At 37.3% G+C, this 21,636-nt stretch overlaps 1 protein-coding gene across 3 annotated transcripts in view; it reads left to right on the top strand.

The window, feature by feature from the left end:
* LOC136857544 (thyroid receptor-interacting protein 11) overlaps positions 1-21,636 on the top strand; it is a 533,154-nt gene that overhangs the window by 353,988 nt on the left and 157,530 nt on the right. For all 3 annotated transcript variants that reach the window (XM_067136282.2, XM_067136281.2, XM_067136283.2), the window contains 6 exons: positions 1,975-2,045; positions 4,302-4,416; positions 5,960-6,036; positions 8,104-8,227; positions 13,443-13,519; positions 16,764-16,887. In XM_067136282.2, the coding sequence (XP_066992383.2) occupies positions 1,975-2,045; positions 4,302-4,416; positions 5,960-6,036; positions 8,104-8,227; positions 13,443-13,519; positions 16,764-16,887 (588 nt within the window). The remainder of the gene's footprint in view (positions 1-1,974; positions 2,046-4,301; positions 4,417-5,959; positions 6,037-8,103; positions 8,228-13,442; positions 13,520-16,763; positions 16,888-21,636) is intronic.

Below are 21,636 nucleotides of genomic sequence, written 5' to 3'. Positions count from 1 at the left end.
CTGTCCATCCTCAACAAGTGTCCATAGTACTGTAACCTTCTCTTCCCCATCAATTCAACAACTCTTTCTGTTCTTTGATGTAATTCTTTGTTAGATATGTGTCTCCTCGTTCTATTTTTTATATTTTTTATAACATTTGGACCTAGAATTTTTCTTAGCATTTTTCTTTCTCTTTTCTGGATATCTTCAAGCCCACCTTTTCCAATCATATCCAATGTTTTTGCTGCATGCAAGCTCTCGAGTTTAACAACATTACCTTGATGCCTCAATTTAGCCCCTTTAGAACCTTTTTGTTGTAGATGATCGTTGTCTGTCGAAATGTCATTTCCATTTGTCTCACCTGCTCCTTAATGGCATTATTTTCCAACTCATTCTCTTTTAAAGCTTCTCACAAATACGTAAAGCTCTTAACTCTCTCTATTTTTTTTCCCCATCTCCCAACTTCAACAACTGAGGGGGGCCTCTTTAATTTTGGTCATGAACGCAACCTTTTGAAAAGGAATTTGAAGCCTAGCTTTCTTTGCTATCATCTGGAGTTCTTCAATCCTTTTCTTAGCTGTTGTTGTTACTATATCAACAGTGAATGCCAAACAATGTACACCCATACTCTCCTTACCTCTCCCAATCTTGAAACTCTTTGTTAGGAACTCTCTTCTTCCATTCCCTAACGACTTTTTCCAGAACACAGTTGAATATGATTGGTGAGAGTCCATCTCCTTTTCTTACACCAGTTTTGATTTCAAAGTGTCCAGAGATCTCCCTCCCGAACTTTATTTTGGAGTAAGTGTTGCTGATTGTCTGCCTGATTTCAATTTCTTGTATTGTTGTCTAATCCAAACTCCTGTAGAACTCCCATCAAGGGTTTCCTGTCAGTGGAGTCATATGCCTTTCTGAAAACCACAAAAACTGCCACATATTTGTTCTGCCCCAGCATCTTGTATTTTATGATACTCTTTAGGTTGAAGATTTGTTCCATCCATATTCTACCTTTCCGGAGGCCTGCTTGATATTTTCCTAAATATTGATCTAGCATACCTTCTACTCTATTCAGTACTCATTATGCCAGGCTGAGTGGCTCAGATAGTTGAGGCACTTCTGACCCCAACTTAACAGGTTCGATCCTGGCTCAGTCCGGTGGTATTTGGAGGTGCTCAAATACGTCAGCCTCATGTTGTCTGTAGATTTATTGCCACATAACAGAACTCCTGCGGGACTAAATAATAATCATAATTTCCTCTTCTAGGAGTGTTTGTGTATGTTATACAGGATATGGTATTCTCAGTGTATGGAAATATGTGGTGTTGCAAACTGGAGAATATATCAGAATTTGCATTTTAAATTAAAGCATTTGCCACAGAAAAACTTACATAATTAGGCTGCAGTTCCAGATATTCTATTTATAGTGGGTTGCCTGATAAGCCAGTTTAATATCAAACTTGAAATCTTGATTTTATACATTTACTTAATGACCACATTGGCCAGTGTTCATGTATTTTGTAGCAATTTTAATTAAATTGTTATAGAAATTACATTTTTACAATAAATATCATGTATTAGCTGGGAAGCACATCATAAAAAGCAAAGAATGTGAAAAATTAGGGAATTTTATTCCTATTTAGGTACTGTCTACCGAGTTTTCTTTGTGTACTGATGTGTAGGTGTATGTTATTATTACTATTTTACTGGGCGAGTTGGCTGTGCGGTTAGAGACGCACGGCTGTGAGCTTGCATCCGGGAGATAGTGGGTTCGAATCCCACTATCAGCAGCCCTGAAGATGATTTTCCGTGGTTTCCCATTTTCACACCAGGCAAATGCTGGGGCTGTACCTTAATTAAGGCCACGGCCGCTTTCTTCCAACTCCTAGGCCTTTCCTATCCCATCGTCACCATAAGACTTATCTGTGTTGGTGAGATGTAAAGCCACTAGCAAAAAATAAATATATATATATATATTACTGTTTTGTTTTTTTTAAGAAAAGGATGAGAAGCCATCTTTGGAGTCGCCACAAGGGCAGCTGACAGAGTCAAAGCAAGAAGAATTACAGGTAGGTGCTATCACATATTTCATTTTCATAATTTGCCTCTTGGTTTTGTGGTTTGAAGTAAACTCGGCTGCTTATAGCAAGTTCTTGTAAAATACTTTTCTTGGTCCTTTAATAGCACCTATGGAAGCATATTTTAAACCATTTCTTCATTATGTGTGTATATCATGCTCATAAAAAACGTAACTGGTTCTCGGGAAATAGAGACGAGAGAATGACATTCTGTTTTTCTCTACAAAAACTTTTCTCAAATCCGCAGAATGGCATCAAAACATGCGAGCTTTCAAATTCTTAGAAAGGCCACGGCTACTCAGTGGCCAAGTTAAAACGCCTCTACTATACCTGATGCTTAGTAAAATCAACAGTTCTGTAGACAGTAGGAATATTTTAGTGATGGATTGTCGTATTGTAGAGATGTGTGGAATAGGTATTGCTGGCGAGTATTCAACGGGTACTCATCGATATTATGATCCCAGTATTATGTTCATTTTTATTAAACACACGGAAATGAAGAATAATTGTGCAGCCGCAAGAAAATACGGCATAATTAAAGCCAATGTTCCACAATAGCATGAAGACAAAGATATCTTAAAAATGCGTACTGTACAAAAATTCATTGAGTGGCCCACAGCAAGGATGCTTTAAAGAAGTTGAAGATGAAATTGTGAGGTATGTGCATGAAAAATGCAAGGGCAGAATGGACATACCATGCCGCAATAAACTCGTTGACCTTCAAAGCCTGTGCCTTTATTATACATTGCAAGCCACTGAAGTTGGCTGAAGCTGGCTGGCGAGACTTGCATCTAGCAGCAGCCAGTTGTATGTGATGTTTAGTATCAATAACAATTTTATAAACAGCACGAATAATTTTCTGATGGATCGTCGTGTTGTAGAAACATGTGGAACAGGTATTGCTGGCAAATTTTCAATGGTTCTCTTTTCAATATTATGATGCCAATTTTAAGTTAATGGTTATTAAACTTGTGGGAATAAAGAATAATTGTGCAGACGCAAGAAAATACGGCATAACTGAAGACTAATGTTCGGCGCTGGCATGAAGACAAAAATAGTCTAAAAATGCGTACTGTACAAGAAAGGCATTCATATGATTTCACAAAGTATTTTTTAAGCCTGATTAAATTGTTTTGAAGGAAAAAGTGGTGTTCGTCTTGCATTCAGGGTTGTCTTGTATTTGGAGAAATACGGTATCCATCCATGACCTGATTTGATACGTGTTTGTTCCTTTTCATTACTTGCAAAGGTATGTCTGGAGGGAACAAACATTTTTCCTCCAATCATAAACCCAAAATCTTCAGGATTTCATAGTACAATAGAGGCCTAGAAACTTGATTTTTTGGTAACTCGACATTCCATAAAACTGTACATCTACAGAAGTTTAAATGAAAAAATTTCCATAGCAGATAAATAATGAAATTAGTCTGATTGTGTGACTAGGGGCAGTAATTGTTGGAACATACTGTAGGCTAATACATAACGTTACAAAAAATGGAGGGAAATGGTGAATTACTAGGCTGCGGTCAAATAGTTGTATGGAAGAGAAAGATGAGGAGAAATCACAGCACGAGGAGGTGAATGACAATGGAATTGGTACACAGTGAAGTACTGAAGGCTGCTGCAGGATTGGTGCGTTATTTCAAGGAGCAAGGCACGTCTGCCTTGGATGTTTTCTTCCTCCGACATTATGTCTGAGTGTTGAAACTGCCAAAAGCAGCAGTGAGCGTGACAGACAAAACATCATCACCAGATTTTTCTCCAAGAAAGACTAAAATTTTCATGTACATGTGTTTTATTTTTTAGATAAATTATTTTAGATTTCTTTTTATTCTATCTTGGGCTCTACACATTAAAATTTTTCAGAATTTTAATAAAAACTGAAATGAGTTTTATTAACCCTTCCAGGAGTTCTTTTAAGAGTCAACATTTTTGTAACTTGACATCCTCATAGTCCACATTTAATCGAGTTTATGTATATTATTTCATATAATACGGAAGTATTTTATATATATATTGTGTGTGTGTGTGTGTGTGTGAGAGAGAGAGAGAAATTACATATTATAAGAAAGGATAATGAGCCAGGGTGGTTCTGGCAACCCTAAAAATATCAGAGATAAGCCAAAGATAGATTTAAAAAATATGTTAGACCTTTAACTAGGATATTTTACAATTCTAAGAGAGTATATATATTTTTTTTTGTTTACTGTTCCTGAATGATATATATTTATGTTTATTCATTTGTAGGCCATTAGTACTCTTGAACAAAGAAATATGGATCTTGTTCAGCAAAATGAAGATATTCTTGCAAAATATCAAATACTGACAAAGATGTATGACTCACTGAAGCTTACGATGGAAGGTAGGTTTTTTGAAGTCCTTTTTGTGATTGTAATGTTCTTTATTGCTTAATATTTAAGATGGTGATTTAAGGGGGGATGTAGTCGATTGAGGTCAAAATTTTAAAACATTGTTTTTTTGTTGTTGTTTTATGTTGCTTATTATGTTTTCTTCAATGTGTGAACATTTGAAAATGATATAGGAACTGGAAGCTAATGAAAATTAAATAAATAATGTATCGGTGCGTAGGTACTTCCAAGCCACCTTTTATGTCAAAATTGATTCAACGCTTCATGGAATCTATACATTCAATCCTATCACTTATTGAGCCATTTCCTGAAGTTGTGAAGTACATTTTCTTTTATCCAGATGGCTCTAGTATCGCAAAATATGGCAAAACGCAACATACTAATGAAAGTTTCAACAATTTAGTATGGATCAGATGTGCTAAAATCACATTTTGTGGCTTAAATGTGTTGAACATTGCTGTATATGATGCTGTACTCTGGTATAATGAAGGGAATCATGGTAGGATTCAGGTGTTGCAGAAGGCTGGACTAGAGCCAGGAGTACACACAATAAAAATCTTGCACGACATTGATCAAAGGCGGATAGCGAAAGCAGAGTCAAACATACGGAAACTGCAACAGAAAGCAAGACTGGGCAGAAGATCTAAAAGGAAGAGCCAGGAAGACAACGAGGAATATGCATATGGTGGACACTGAGGCTTTCTACCATCTGTAGAAAGATGATTGTGTTTTAGAAGTAAGAGACAACTTCAAATGCTTTTTTTCATAACTTAAATTTTCAAGCTTTTATGTTCCTTTTTCTCAGAAACTACCCAGTGCAAATGCATGAAATTTTCAGGGCTTCATTTTAATGCATGCCTCTCGAATGTCCTCTGAAATCGATTTAAAAAGAACCTTACCAGTTGATATATGGTTCATAACCCACTCTAAATTAGAGTGCAAAAACAGCCCAAAATTAAAAAAAATTATTAATTTAAAAAAATATACATCTTACATCAAAGGGGAAAGTGGTCAGGACTTATCAAGGGGACATAAGATAACAACATGAAAACCAAAGGAATTGCTCCATGGGTCACAGAGGAAAAGGAACATGTTTTTTCAAATTAAAAAAAAAAAGTCGAAGATTTTGATAAACTTGTGCAATATTTTTTATTTAACATTTAATTTTAAATAGTGTATTGTGTACTTGTTATGCACATAAAATTTTAAAAGAGTTATGATTAAAACTGAGATCACATACATTATTTTAATATATTCATGCTTTTTGGGTTACATCCCCCCTTAAAGAAAGAAGAAATGAAATCCTTTTCAGTTTTGTTAGTTATGTTAATACATATAAGCTTTGCATTGCATGAAAACAAATTATAGATTTAAATCTGGGGTATTGCATGAAAATAAATTATAGATTTAAATTTAGCGTGTAAATTTTGATTTACTCACTTGTTTAAGTCTGATTAAGAAAGTACTTCTAGCTAATTAAAGTGATTTTAAGTGCATCATTCTAATGTAGATATGTCTCTTTTCTGTTTGTTGAAGAAAAGGAACTAAATGAGAAGAAACTAACCGAGTCTCTACAAACTGAATTATGTGCTTTAACAAATGAAAAATTACAGGTACGTGCTATTAGGCTTGTATCTTTTTATTCAGTTATTACGAAATCTTTTTCTGTGTATTAGTTATATAATGTAGTCAGATATGGAAAGACACTAGTAATTAGGCTTGGAATCCAAAGTACACTGGTTGGATGTGGGTCTATCATTTTACCTTGTGATAATTCTGAATGTGTTTGTCTCTGCACTCTTCTCCACTGTCTTGCATTGTTGCCTTCTTAAAGTAATTTAAATCGGTCTTGGTTTTTAAGCAAATGTTTAATGTGTTAAATATATAATACAGTGGAACCTCAATTCTCTGTTTTTGGAGGGACCACGAAAAAGAAACGTACAACACGGGAAAACGGAAAATCCGAGAATGAATGAAAACCATCAACAATTTGGCTAAACATCACAAAAATGAAATATGTATAGTTATAATCTTAAAAACACTCCTAAACCAAACCAAACCAAACTACATCCTCAATGGGCCTTTTGCCTGCTAAGCGACCGCTGTTCAATCCGAAGGCCTGCAGATTAGGAGGTGACTCATGGTTAGTGTGACAAATCCTCTCGGCCATTATGCCTGGCTTTCTAGACCGGGGTCGTCATCTCACCATTAGACAGCTCTTCAATTAAAGGTAATTATGCAGGCTGAGTTGATCTGGAACCAGCCCTCATATCCAGGTAAAAATTTCTGACCTGGCCAGGAATCGAACCCGGGCCCTCCGGGTGAGAGGCAGCCAAGCTAGACTACAGGGCCAGCTTCAAACATTAATTACCAGCACACGAGTTAAAAATCTCGATACCGTACTTTACATTCAGTTTTACTGGGGAAACTTTGTCAGTTTCTCGTGAAAACTTCTTTCAGTTCAGCAACTTTGATCAGCCAAACTTCAAAAAATCTAATAAAATGAAGCACATTAGATTCAAAAGTACCCAACATGATGGTATAATCCCTTCTTTTCTTAATGTTCTGTTGTTAGTTGGTTTCCAGTATACAGTTCGTAGTCAGTTTCTGGAAATCTAGAAACGGTAAATTAGGCCTACATCAACTTTTAAAGGTTATGTTGAACTCAGGACTATGGTTTCGAATGTAAGTATCGATTCTCAAAAGTTCTCGGATGTATTATATTCAATTCTGCCCGTCACTAATCACAATCAAATTGGAAAGAGAAAATATATCATCAAAACTTTAGAAATTACGGTTATTTGTGACCTTGAACTCAGCTGAAAAGCGCGCTCGCTGCACAAGTCTGTACAAGTTGGAAAAGATATAAACTATTTAAATGTAATGTGCACAAATGAAACGACTGCGGTTTTCATGACATTTTAACACAGAAATGTAAAATTCCCAGTCTTATATTAGGACCAAAACAGTAATAGGCAATCCCAAGACCTCCCATGGCTTTTTGTATTTGTAAGATGCAACATCTGTTCTGGTCTCGATAACATAATCTTATATGATATTAAAATAATAGATTTGTGTTATGAAGGAGCAGTTTTGATTCTTGCCTGAAAGCCCAGTGACTATACAGTGCCCTGAGGAAATTGCCAGAAACCTGCTCGGAGATACAATCTAAAAAATTAAAAATATAATCATCTAAATCTGGACAGAATGTGGATGTTTTACAAGTGCGAGCATTTGACGAAACTCATTCTCTCTTTAAGTAGAGCTGTGTAAGTGCACTCTGTCTTCTTCCAATTGTTGTGGGCACCCTCTGATTTATGATTTCCGAGGATTCTCTGAACATTACCACCCAAATGCAATGCTAAGATCGTCTCTTATGCAAGTTCACCGATCGCTTTTCCAGTACAGGACTTGCTCTAATTATTGCAATGACGGGGTGTTAACGCCAAAATCCGGAAGTATGCTATAGCTGTCCTTTCATGAGATACATTTTCTATAAAACGCTTAATCGAGGATTTGATGTTGATAAATTATTATTATTATTATTATTATTATTATTATTATTATTATTATTATTATTATTATTATTATTATTATTATTATTATTATTATTATTATTATTATTATTATTATTATTATTATTTAAGGTGGATTGTTTATTTTTGTAATTTCAATTGTAGGTTACCTCCAATTGTAACAACCTCGAAGAAAGAAATGTACATCTTACCCAGCAGAATGAGGAAATTCAATTACAATACCAAAAACTATTGCAGAAGTATGAGTCGCTGAAACTCATGATGGATGGTAAGGTACTTGAACTATTTACTGTAGTTAGCATGCTATTTGTTTAAGATTCAGGATTATAGTATATTTTTATTGCATAATAACCGTATGATGAACATTAAGCATTTGATTTGTTTAGGAATACAAACTGTAATTTATTGGAATTGGCTTCAAGTGGATGAATACATTCTTGGAAATATTCCTTTCTATCCTTTTAAATTAAAACCATCATGAATGCATTATTTCCTCACTCAGTTAGATTTTTGTCATGTTTATTTCTCCATTAGGTTTAACTATTTAAAAGTTCTTTGCATAAAGTAACATCAATTCCTCGCATCTATCTACTTGCATCTAGATCTGCGATAAGCAGGTTGAAAAAATTAAATGATGAATATCTGTGTGAGTTCTTGATGTCATCGTTGTCGGCCATTACTCGTATCTGAGTATACGTTTTTCACCTGCAGTTCATGTTTAGTTTGCTTTGTGCAGATGGCTTTGATGGCTCAACAGGCCAATCCTTGTATAGAACATGCATCAACATTTGGTACACCTGAGAGAGAGGATTGGATGTGGTTAGGTTTGTCTAAGTTTTCTTCTAAGAGGAGCCTCTGTTTGCAGTCTTCGACACTGTTTCAAACTGCTGGACAGCAGTGGGAAGTGGTTTGCATGCCAGCTAGGGCAATCTTTAGGAAGTGTGTGCCAAGTACTGGGGTCGATGTTTGTGATCTTTATGGTCTTCTTGAGCTGTTCCTTGTAGCGTTTCAGAGGGGCATCGCAAGTCGTCCTGCCAGAACTGAGTTCACTGTACAGTAACTGCCGAGGTACTCTGTTGTCACTCATGCGTTGGACATGTCCAATCCATCTGAGCTGGTGACTAATGATGGAGGCTTCCATATTGTTCATCTGTGTCCTTTCAAGAACTGCAACATTCATTACATAATCCTCCCATTTCATATTCATGATGATCCTAAACTTCTGTTGGTGAAAACATCGGTATGAAGTCCATGTTTCACATCCATACTTGGAGACAACAGCAGCTTGGTGTACCATCAGTTTAGTGGATATTTTTAGATCTTTATTTGAAAAGACTTTGCGGGAAAGATGTTCAAATGCACAATGAGCAGCTCCTATTCTGTTTTCTACGTCCATCTCCGATGTACAGTGTGTCGACAGAATACTCCCAAGGTAGGAAAAGTAGTCTACTTGTTCCAGAGATGTATCTGAGAGGGTGACGTTGAAGTCTTGCAAACTGGTTCAACGAGCAGGTTGTGCAAGATCTTTAGTTTTCTGAATGTTGATAGTCAGACTAAAGTGGTCACAAGTTGTTTGAAAGCAATCAAGACATTTGCAGTTCCTTGGGAAAACGAGCGGGAGAAGCATTGTCATTTGCACATTGCAATTCTGTTACTTGGGTGAGATGGGTTAATCTTTTAGAGCAGAGTCTAGCCTGAGTAAAAATACCTCCATCAAACTGGTAACTAATTTCTACACCTGTGTTGTTGGCAGATGTCTCATAGAGCATAGCTGTCAGGTACAATGCAAAATATGTAGGTGCAAGCACACAGCCTTGCTTTAGCCCATTAGTAATTGGAAATTCTTCTGAGACATTGTTTTGATAGAGAAGCTGACCTACCATACTATTGTGGAGTGCCTGGACAAGTCCTACAAAATGTTCAGGGCATCCTAACTGACTTAAAACCGTTCACATAGCATCTCTAGGCACAGCATCAAAGGCCTTTTCCAGGCCATAAAACAAAAAAAACAAGGGTTTCCGTTGTTCTGTGCATTTCTCCTGCAACTGTCTAGTGCAGAAGATTATGTCAGTGATGCCCCTGGATGTGCAAACCCCACACTGTGATTCAGGAAGTATCTTTTCAGAGATAATCTGAAGTCGATTCAACAGTATCCCGGCAAATATTTTACCTGCTATGGACAGCAGAGATATGCCAGAGTAGTTACCACAGATACTTGAGTCGGTATTTTTGAAGATGGTGACAACGGTAGAATTTTTCATGTTGGCAGGTACTTTTTTAGTTTCCCATGTGATTCAGATCACAGAAAAGAGCCTTGTTTTAAGATGTAAGCCTCCATTAAGATGGAGTACTAGAGGAATGTTGTCTAGTCCAGGAGCCTTTCTTGGTTTGAGGCTGAGAAGAGCTTTGTTGTATTCTTGAAAAATTGGTGGCATTGCCATTCAAGGTTGCATACGATGTTGTGGGACATGCTGGAGGAAGCTTTCAGCAGCAGTGGAACTGTGGTTTTAAAGTGTACTGAAGTCCTTTTTCCACTGTCTCAGGATGTCTTGACTTTTTGTAAGAATAGTGGTATTGTCGGCAGCTTTCAGATTGTTCTTGATATACAAAACAATATACTATGTATATATTTTTAAAATTTAGTTTAATTGCTTCCTGGAATTCAAGGCTGCCTCTCTACAAAGCTGACCAAAGAAATACAAAAACAGTTAGCATGTACACAAACAGAAGTCCTGTAGAAGTAAAATCAACAATCGATATAGACAAAAGGGTGAAGAGTGAAAATAGTACATGGGTTGATTTTTTAATAGTGGCAACTATTTTTTATTTAGATACATAGCATACTTACAACGTTAGGCATTTTACAGACCTTCAAAGTAATTACCACCATTGTGTAGCACTCGTTCCCAGCAATGTGGAAGCCACCGAATGCCATTGAGAGCACCTAATCTCTGGAAGTCACGGACGGAGCAGTCTGTGGCCTGGAGAATGTCATCCACTGTGCGGAAGTGGACCCCTCTAAGTGATTTTTCCATTTTAGGGATGAGATCGTAGTCGCAGGGGGCTGAGATCTGGAGAATAAGGGGGGTGGTAAAGCACTTCCCAGCCCCAGCGATTGAACAACTCAGTCACAGCTCCTGGTGCATGCGGCCTTGCATTGTAATGCAGAATGATGGGTGGGTTATTGAGGAAGTGTCCATGTTTTCTTCATAGAGCTGCTGCCAGTTTCGTTTACAAAAATGCACAGTAATACTCCGCATTAACGGTGCGTCCTCGGGGAATGGTATGCCTCATGATAACACCATCCCAGTCGTAGGCAACGATCAGCATGGCCTTCACATTGGTTCCGGTCGGCCGAATAGTGACCCATGATGATGCCACTCGTTTGATTGGCGTTTCAGCTGTGGTTTATAAGCTCTGGCCCATATCTCATCAATAGTGATTATCCGCTGTAAGAAGACCTCATCTTCGCGTTCATAGCACGCCAAGTGCGTACGAGCTGGATCATATCAGTCATTTTTGATGTTCAGTCTAATCACGTGGAACCCATTTGGAGGCGATTTTCCGCATTCCCAGCCGCTTCTTCAGGATTTGCAGCACAGTCGAAGGTGCCAGCCCTGTATCATTAGCCAATTCATGAATTGTGGTGTTCTGATCCACCAGCACTAACGCGTTTGCATTCTGCACATCGTCATCATTTATTGCAGGATGATCGGGCCGCGGCATGTCTGTCACATTTTGTCGTCCGTCTTTGAAGGCCTTGACCCATCGTGCTACAGCAAGCCTCTTGAAATCCTTTGTAACACTGCCTTGCATTGCGACCTCCAGCACATTATAAGAATAAATTGACAAGGGGCCACCTTTTCAATACAATATCTTATGTAATACAGGTAATACATTATCTTATGTAATATCATTTACTTGATATATTGTATTGAAAAGGTGGACCCTCTTGTCAATTTATTCTTATAATTGCACTTCAGTAAGGAACAAAAATGAAATTTATAGCTTATAACCTCCAGCGCATTCAACTTTCAACCAGCTCCTCTGATCTTGCTTCGAAATCATTACAGCTGTACTCCACGAGCGTGTGCTCAAAAGTGCGTTCTTGTTGTTGTCGCTGCACATGTGCAAGGCATGTGGAGGTCGTGTTCATTTACGCTGAGGGTGTGTGGGTATGTAAGCTACCTCGGGTATACATTATATTGCCTGGCTATGTTTCTTGGCATTGGTACAACATAGTTGCCACTATTAAAAAATCAACCCATGTAAAAAGAAAAGTAATAATTATAATAAACACATGGACATTTGCCATCTCAAAAACTGAAGATGTTATAGGCATGAAAATTCATATTTGGAATCTCCTTTAAAAATAAAGAACACATATTTTATGTTTTTGGAAAATCCACTTAAGGTGGAGTTGAAAAGAAGTGGAGTTAAATTATTTTTATGAGAATATTTATATCTTAAAACCTGAAGATGTTACAGATGTGAAAATTGGTATTTGGAATCTCCTTTGGAAATAAAGAGAGAGAGAGAGAGAGAGAGATATAAAAGAAACACTTTTTTTTTTTTTTTGGTGTGGATACACTTAGTGGCAAGGGGAGAAAAGAAGTAAAGAAAGAGTTGAATTCTTTTTATGAGGATACTGAAACCTCATAAATTGAAGGTTAGAGACATGAAAATTCGTATTTTCAATCTCCTTTAAATATTAAGAAACCTGTACAATGTTTTAGAAAAATCCACTTAAGGGCGTGAAAGAAATTTTAAAAGTTGGTAAATTTTAAAAATGATTATATCTACAATATATCTCCAAACTTAATATGTTACAGAGTAAAAAAATGGTATTTGGAATCTACTTTAAAAATAAACACGTATTTTTTCTGAAAATGCACTTGGGGGGGGGAGAAGGACTTAAATTATATTTATGAGGATACTTGTATCTCAAAAACTGAAGGTGTTACAGAGATGAAAATTGGTGTTTGGAATTTCCTTTAAAAATAAAGAGAAACACAATTTTTATTTTCAGAAAATCCACTTAATTGGGGATTGAAAAGAAATGAAGGAGATTAATTCTTTGTTTTTTAAACTGAAGATGTTACAGACGTGAAAAGTGGCATTTGGAATCTCCTTTAAAGAAACACATTTTTTCCTGAAAAATCCACTTAAGGGGGTGAAAAGAATTGAAAAAGTGGGTGTAGTTTTCATTGTCTGTGTATCTCGTTGTTTGGATGGATAGAGCACTTGAGATGCCGCAGTCCATTTAATTGTTAAAGGGCTGTTTCTCATCTTGTTCTGAGCAATCCCATGCCCTTGAACTTCTAGTGTGTGTATATCATAGAATCAGGTGTGTCTGATGGAATTTGTGATATTTCTTTTATTTGATTGGTTCTTGCGCACTGTATTAGTTAAAACATATGCTGTACCATATATTACCAACTTCATTATATTGATTTATTTGCATTTTTCTCATTTATTTAAAGAAAGAAATCGTGATGAAATGTCTGAACTGGAGTCACTGAAGAGTCAGCTGGCTGAATTATGCAAAGAGAAGGTTGAGGTAAGTGCTAATAAACATTCTTTTTTACTTTCATTTGAACCATTGATCGACCTGTTAAATGATATCTCATTCTAATTATCCTCTATTTCTCATTGAACCCTAAATTATGTAGCTTTACCACACGATAAGCTAGTATGTTTTAAAAAGTATTGTATACATTTGTTTCTAAGAATGACAGATAAGCTCACAGTAAATTATCCTCAATAAATGGAACCTTATCTAAAGGTTTTAAAAATATGTTTGTTTAAAATAATGACTGTTGGCTTTACTCAACTGAACCTGTTGTCCATACAGCCAATTTAGGTTCTTGGGGCTACCAAGATTACTACTGCCCAGGCAGATGGTTGACAGGTATTAGCATAGCATGTGGTCATTGTGACATTTTCTCAGCTGTATTCCATGGATTTTTTGACCAGGTTTGCTACCACTTTTATCTGACATCTCTTTGGCCAACCTTGCAAGGCCGAGCAAAACCTGTTCCAAACTTCAGACCAGGTTTAAAATCCTTCGGCAAGCTCTTAATTGAGCCTAAAGCCTTCAGGTTGAATCAGAAACAAATCCCCTACACTACAGGATTGATGTTAGCATTTTTACACATTTTGAGGGGGTAAAGGTTTGGTTCACCCAGAAGAACATAGGTTTGATTTCCAATCACTATTTCCACTTCTGGAAGGGTACATAGCCCTGGATTTCAGGCAGCCTTGTAGTCAAGTTTTGACTAATTATCATCCACTGGCTATTTAATTTAATTTCCAGAGGTGGTTGTGAGTTTTAAGGCTGAGTGTTCACTGTTCGATACTTCAAAACCAGTCTCAAAATACTTGGCAGAGCCAGGAATTGAACCTGGCTAGCCATGCAAAAGAACTGCTATTATGCTTAGACTGTGGTGCAGGCTGACCTGAATTGCTCATTTATGGATCACTTCACAATCTAGAACCTTCACACCTGAATATACACTGGCAGAAAATGAAATCCCAACACTAAGAAGGAGTTGTGCTAGATAATCGAAATTCGGGTGGAGTGTTTGCACCCATTCAGATTTGCGCACTAGTCAACAAAGAGTGGTACTGTGGTACTTGAAGCGCCACTATGACGTTGCAAAGCAAGTTTGTTTTAAATACGAGCTGTATAATTCATGAGCATTAGTCATCATCCGGTGTTGACGTTGTGAAGTGTTGTGAGTCAAACAGGCCTTTTAAGGAGATGAAGAAGGCAGTATCAGTAGCCTACTGAGTTTAAACGAGGAGGTGGGTTTCCACGATATTGCATAAAGACTTGGTGGGCCCGGCCACACACGGAAGGGAGAGGGAAGACCGTCGTATTTGCTGCATAGCTGTGGTGGATTGTACTGTATCTGCTGCAGCCATTAGAGCTTCAGTTGGCACCAGAATGACACAGCTAATTCTTACAAATCAATTACTTCAGCGTCAGTTCTGAGCCAGACCCTGTAGTGTTCGTGCCACTAACTTTGAATCACTGCCATCTGCTACTTCAGTGGTGTCAAGTTATTGCTCATTGGAGGGTGGAGTAGAGATCTGTTGTGTTTTCTTTTGAGAGCCATTTCTGTCTTGATGCCAGTAATGGATATAGGTCGGTAAGGAGGCGAGGTGAGCCCTTGGAACCAAGCCGTCTGCGACACACTGTTATGGTCTGGGGAGCAATTTTCTTTGATAGCAGGAGCACTCTCCTGTTTATCCCAAGAATATTGTCAGTGGATTTGTAGTAGGCTGGTGACTGAGCCGGTTGTGCTGCCATTCATTTGCAATATTCAAGGGGTTGTTTTCCAATAGGATAATGCACATACTTGAACCTGCGATTTGGAAACTTCAATCAAATAAATACGTTACCTAGACATTTTATAACTGTTAGGTTCTTCAGTCTGGCAAAATGAATTTTGAATAAATAAATTTATAAACTATCCAATAAAGAAAACGTATGGTAACAGAATTATACCTGAAAAAGTAACAACTTAATGAAAATTGAATGACCTTTTGTCCTTGAAGGAACATCATCAAATTCGTTCAAATCACACCCAAATATATTTAGAAATGTGTAAACATTTATCTATATTTCTATTTAAATCCTTAAAAACTTGAATTTTGGAACTTAATGAAGTCCTCAATACTCTTCACTCTAGCATAAAATACCATATGAACTTGAATCACATTTTTATAGCTGCTGCTGTCCCACCTATCTGTATAACAATATTATTTCATTCAGTAAGGACATGTATTGAAGTCTTATGGTTTCTAATGTATGTGCAATTGCTTCGTCCTGCGGTTATGGTTGTATCCTGACCCATTTCTCTTACTCCTGTCATGATTGTTTCCCATGTAATTTTCTTTCCAATAACTTCAGAAATATTTAGCTTTATGAAAGAGACTTGAGGCCTGTTACTTATTCATTCATTCATTCATTCATTCATTCATTCATTCATTCATTCATTCATTCATTCATTTTCTGAAACAGCTGAGAGTGAGATTTTAAGCCACTTCTCTTCTGAGGAAATTTTTCCTTTGACATTAACCAAATTTAAAAAAAAATTACCTTATTTGCTATCTGTTTTTATTACGTTATGCAAAATGTGAGATTAGACAATTTCGTTTGCAGTGTTGGACCTATAAATTTCAGTAATCAATTTGATAAATATGATCTGTTACTCCATAGGAATTGGTTTGTATTTGTTAGTTGAGTAAGAGACTCGCACTAATAGCTGAAAGGAGTCTACGTGAGTTGAGCTTCTTCTCCGGGTAGCTTGACAACTGCATTGAGTGTAGATTTTCCTGATGTTTTTCGTATTACACTAGATAATGCTGGAGTAAAGTCTTCTTTTATAGTTAATACACACCACATTAATGCAGGTTATCAGATGATTTTATTTTTTAAAGTACAACAAAAAGCACAAGTGATCTTTTAACAAGATATTAATGGGGAACTGCATTGTTTGTTAAGATGTATTTTTATAAGAAATTGCGTATGAATATGTGTGTGCATCTGCAGATATTATGTAGTTCAGTGAAAGATTTGTATTATGGTTTCTGTTTTAAAATGAGGTCAAACCTTTTCTCGTGAGTTTGTAATTTTCATAACTTTCAGTTCGATGTTCTTGTGTTTGATATTCTTGTTGAAAGTCGTTGACTATTTTGGTCTTCATGGACATTGATGTTCAGACTTTTTCTCTCTTAGTTTAGTTTTTCCCATCAGTTAAGGAAGAAAGCTTATATCATGTAAATATCATTTCTAGGCTTTTGGAGCATGTAAAGTTTTGGAAGAGCAGGTTGCTGGTCTTATTCTACAGAAAGATGATTTGGTAAATAAATACCATGAACAGTCAAAGATTTATGAAGCATTGAAGAAGGAGGTAGAAGGTAAGTTACTGAATACAACTAATGTAATTTGCTTGTTACTTATTAGATAAATAACCTCAAAAGAAAGTAATTACAAGTATTATATACACTGTACAATTAAAAGTTAGGATAAATATTACACTATAGTACATTTGCAGGAATATTTATATAAATCACTAGTGTAACTTCTGCATTGCTTATAGGGCTGTTCTACTGCTGAGAAACTGAGACTGCACATAAGCATTTGATAGACCACCTTTCCTTCAGTCTTCCTTGTGGATTGTGCTCTTCTTTTTTCCTCATGGATTTTGTTGAACTTTTTCTTGTCTTTCTTCTAGTGTTCTAGTTTTCTATGTGCATGCCTTTTGTGTCTTTCTCTATGAAAGTAATTCTTTCTATCTCTCTATATCCAGTTTATTTTTCTATTTGATATTGACAGAGTTTTAAATCTATTTGTATGTATTGAACCCTTTAGGTCCATATTGAGGGATACCTACCTTCCTTACCTATCAGCAAAGTTCATGAGATCTGTCTCTTGGGTCGTTTCGGGTTCTTCGTCACTTGCTGAGGTAAAGGTAGGGTTCATTAATTCTAATCTATCTACTGGAATGAAAGGTCTATTTAAAAGATTCCTATTTATTCAGGAAATTTCTGAAGTAATTTACTAGGTCAACGGTGTCATAGTCAATTGTGTCCACTGGACACCTCAATCATTTTTACATAAATGTCAGAACACTGGTGTGAGACTTTAACGTAATTGCCTGATGGGCATTCTTACTAGAAACCATTGTCTCAATTATTAATCATTTAAGAAAGGAAAGTCTGGAAATCCTTAAATTCGGCTTCCATGTGAGACCACATGTACCATCATAGTGATTCGTTATGGTCCAGCCCTCGTAACACGAACTCTGGACTCTGAGTATAATTAAGGCCGTCCAATCAGTGTGTGCCACACAGTGGTTCTACGGCATGGACCCTTAATTGAATCGATGTGACCTGCGTCTATGTCATGGACCGACATCTAATCTTTTAAGTTACTTTAAAGTCATTGTGGATGATGACCGCAAGGAAATGATGCTACGACGGCATATGGCCCTAATCTAAGTCACTGAGGTTGATGACCCCCTGACCATCCAAGTTTCTAGGCTGAAGGCCAAACACAAATTAAGTTACATCGGTTTATGACCAAAGTTCCACTTTACTATCCCCCGCACATTCACTGCTCAATCAATCAAAGTTCAATAATTACAACAATAGCAATGCTCACAAACTTAGTGGCAGAAAAATCCATTTCCTTCGGATATGTCCCCTTAATCGTTACTTTATTTTTATATTTCCCAGAAACAAACTAAAATTTCCAGAATGCATCTCCAAGTTATTCGCTTGATTAAAGTTATTTCAAAATGTGGTTTCACTGAATTTAATAATTAAATAAATTTAAATGATTTAACGAAATGTTAAAGATTAGTAAATTTTATCTCCGCGGACTCTGGTTTCTTCACAAATTTCTACGCAGCTGTGATGTGAGTTCAATATTGCCATGTTTATCTGGCTGGAAAAGAATTTTACATAATTCATGTCCAGCTGTATATATCCCATCTCGTGATATCATGCTTAAAAATCTAATCTAGTCCTAACCGTTATTAACACTTGGATATCCTAATAATCTACGCACAAACCAAACAACTTGCCATATCATTACGATGTCATATCTCGTCATTACCATTATGAATTTTGCACACCCCTCGCAGACAAACCGATCGTCACGACCATCGCTCTATATTTGGACAACCCTGAAATTGGGTTACTCTGTTCCTTATACTCAAAGTTCGTGATTTCAAATGTTCACTACGTCCCCATTTACAGTATTTCACAATACTTAGATCATTACCGGCTATGAATTTCAACTAAATCCAGCATTTTAACGTTTCCCCTGGCCGAGAATTACAGTACAATCTCCACTCCACTTCTTTCCCGCTATCATAGCTGAGGTCTCTCACCCCATGCTCGCTTGGCAGTTACATAAACCACCCGGTTCGTTCTACCTGACTGACTTCTCAAAATGCTCCCTTTAAACTCTGCCGACATGATTAAACAAATACGATATTCTAACCAACAAAATGCACAGATATGCTTCAAGATGCCCACACTAATTATACGCGTCGCCAATTATACCGCTATGGATTTCTATGAATTCCTTTCCATTCTCAACATTATAAAATATTCCTCGGATTATCATGTCCCGGCTTCAAATGACAGGACTCTAACCTGATTCGCACATCTCATCTCAACTCATATAAAACATTCCTCGGGCTTCCGTGACCCGGCTTCAATGACAGGTCCAACCTGATTCACAAAACTGACCTCTGTTTCCCAGCTCCACAATTATCATCGACCAAGAACTGGAATAAAATCCCCACTAGAAATCCCAACGTCTAATATCGCACAATGCATTACTCATGAATAACTTAGCATAAATGACATCGTATTTAATAACTTGATTTTTACGAGAAATGACTGAAGCATTCTACTAGATCTTTTATTGTCAGTCAGACACAGTTTAAAATGGGCATTAAATAAAACGTTTCTCTCCGTGACCAAATTCATCACCCTTGGCTCTCACCCGACAGCGCGCTTCCACTCGATTGAAAATGAGTGACCATGGATTATTATTATTAACGTCAAATTGCAGACAGAAGAATATTACATCGAATGAACATCTTACTTCGACATCACAAAATACAGGCAGTACACTCACACGGATGACGATCTACATTGGACGTGATATCACTTCAGAACCCTATTCAATAACTTTTAGAACATTATACGACACTCGCAAGACTTCAAAATTTTATCCAAGTGGGAAATAAAACAAATGACTCTTTTAGTCGTACTCTCACATTTACAAAACTTAGTAGGGTGACCACTGCGTCGTAAATCCCCATTCAAATACACTTTAAGAAATCACGAGACAGGATATAAGAGGTAGTAAGATGGAAAATCACCTACCTCATGTCTTCATGCCAGTATTCGTCTTAGGGCTCACCTGCGACCCTGGCATTTTATTTAGCCATTTTTACATTCATGGCTGTACATATCATTGTGTTTCTTCAGGTTTCCTGGAATAAAGCATTAAAAAAAAAAGAAAATACCCTTCACTCGTTTGCTTGAACGCACACGATGGACTACAATTATTTCCGCACACGAATTACTCAATCACATTAGAATTTATTCAGTACTTTGACCGTCCTATCTGTTACAATTATTTCACTCAAGAAAACTATCTCGTCATGGAGTCAAGACTTAGCCGCAATGGCTAAAATCTGCAGTTGAACTCAGTCTACTTTCGTTGGTTTGATTTCGCAGAGCAGCTCAACAATTTTTCGTCCGCTTTGTATCACAAATGCCGGAGAAGGAAACTTCGTCATGGCGTCCCTTCATATTTATAGCAGTTACTCCCTCTCTTCGGATCTCTCCCTTTTGCCGCCAAGAAATTTCCTATAAACTTTCTGACTTACCTAAACTGTAATTTCAAGAGTTTTGAAAGTGACTACATGCTTGCTACATTTCTGGCGGTAGTGTTCATGGACATTTAAAAATTTTACGGGTTCGATTTGTGAGATGATTGACCTCCTTTGATAGGCACTATATTTTTTTGACTTGGCGTGGTCACGCCATGTACACGCGCTTTGAAATAGTTCATAAAAATGACTTGAGATTCTTCCGCCGTCGACACGTGTGGTTGACGTCACGTACCCCAGAGCGTGGGACCGAAGGTAATCACCCCCTCGTCACGTGTCAAATCCATGCTATCAAGAATCCAACTTTTAATTTAATTGTTACATTATGCATAATGTTCTTAGGGCACAAAGGTCATGGGTTCAGTATATAAAACTGGAAGTTAGTTTGTTTGTTCTGTTTTGAATTATCTACCATTCTATCTGTGTCAGCCAAGTTTTACCTTTTAGGACCCTTTCATTTCAACATTCCAGCTCCATCCCCCAGATTTAAGTCCTTAAAATCTTTGCCAATTTTAGGCTAATCACCACTCACTGTGCATCACCTAGCTATTTCCCCACCCCTTCCCCGCTGGCTCCAAAACTCTCCACTCCTCCCCTCTGTGACATGGTATAGCTTTGTGCTTGCCCCAACTGTCTTTGTCTGACTTTCAGATAGCGTGTACATATTTGTCATGCTTTCTGGTATGATTCATAGAATCTCCATCAATAATGATAGGCTACTTTTTCGTCTCAAAGCTGATGACGGAGTCATCTCCAAATGGTATCCCCTTGGAGATATTACAGGGTGAATATCGTTCCCCAGTCCTCCATACCCTCTCTCTACGTCAGGTGCCTGGAGACAAAATAGTGACTCATTTGTGTACGGAACAATATTGACCCCTGGTCCACAGTCCAGTTCTGGTCTCTCTCTCTCTCTCTCCTTAGTCCTCTTTTCCCTTGACAGGCCATGGTGGTGCTCCAGTTTGTCAGTTGTCTCATTTTCTCCTCCCAGTTGTCTTTTGACCATGCCGCATGGGTTACCTCACGTAGAGACTTCCCAAGTAAGGGCTGCAGCTGGTCCACCCATCTCCTTGATCCGTGAATTGTAATCATGCTGTTTGGTGCTGTGGAGTTAAGCTGTAAACCAGCTGCAGGTCTTCTTGGCCTCAAATTGGCTTCCAGAAGTCTTCATCTCAAAGTCCTGCTTACAGAAACTTTTCTAACTGTCTGGAGATGATTTCTTGCGTCGTCTGGAGTAATTTTGGCTATC

The sequence above is a fragment of the Anabrus simplex genome, chromosome 1 (assembly GCF_040414725.1).
Source record: "Anabrus simplex isolate iqAnaSimp1 chromosome 1, ASM4041472v1, whole genome shotgun sequence".
Lineage (NCBI taxonomy): Eukaryota > Metazoa > Arthropoda > Insecta > Orthoptera > Tettigoniidae > Anabrus > Anabrus simplex.
Note: the sequence above shows the minus strand (reverse complement) of the source record. Positions and strands in the feature narration are given on the sequence as shown.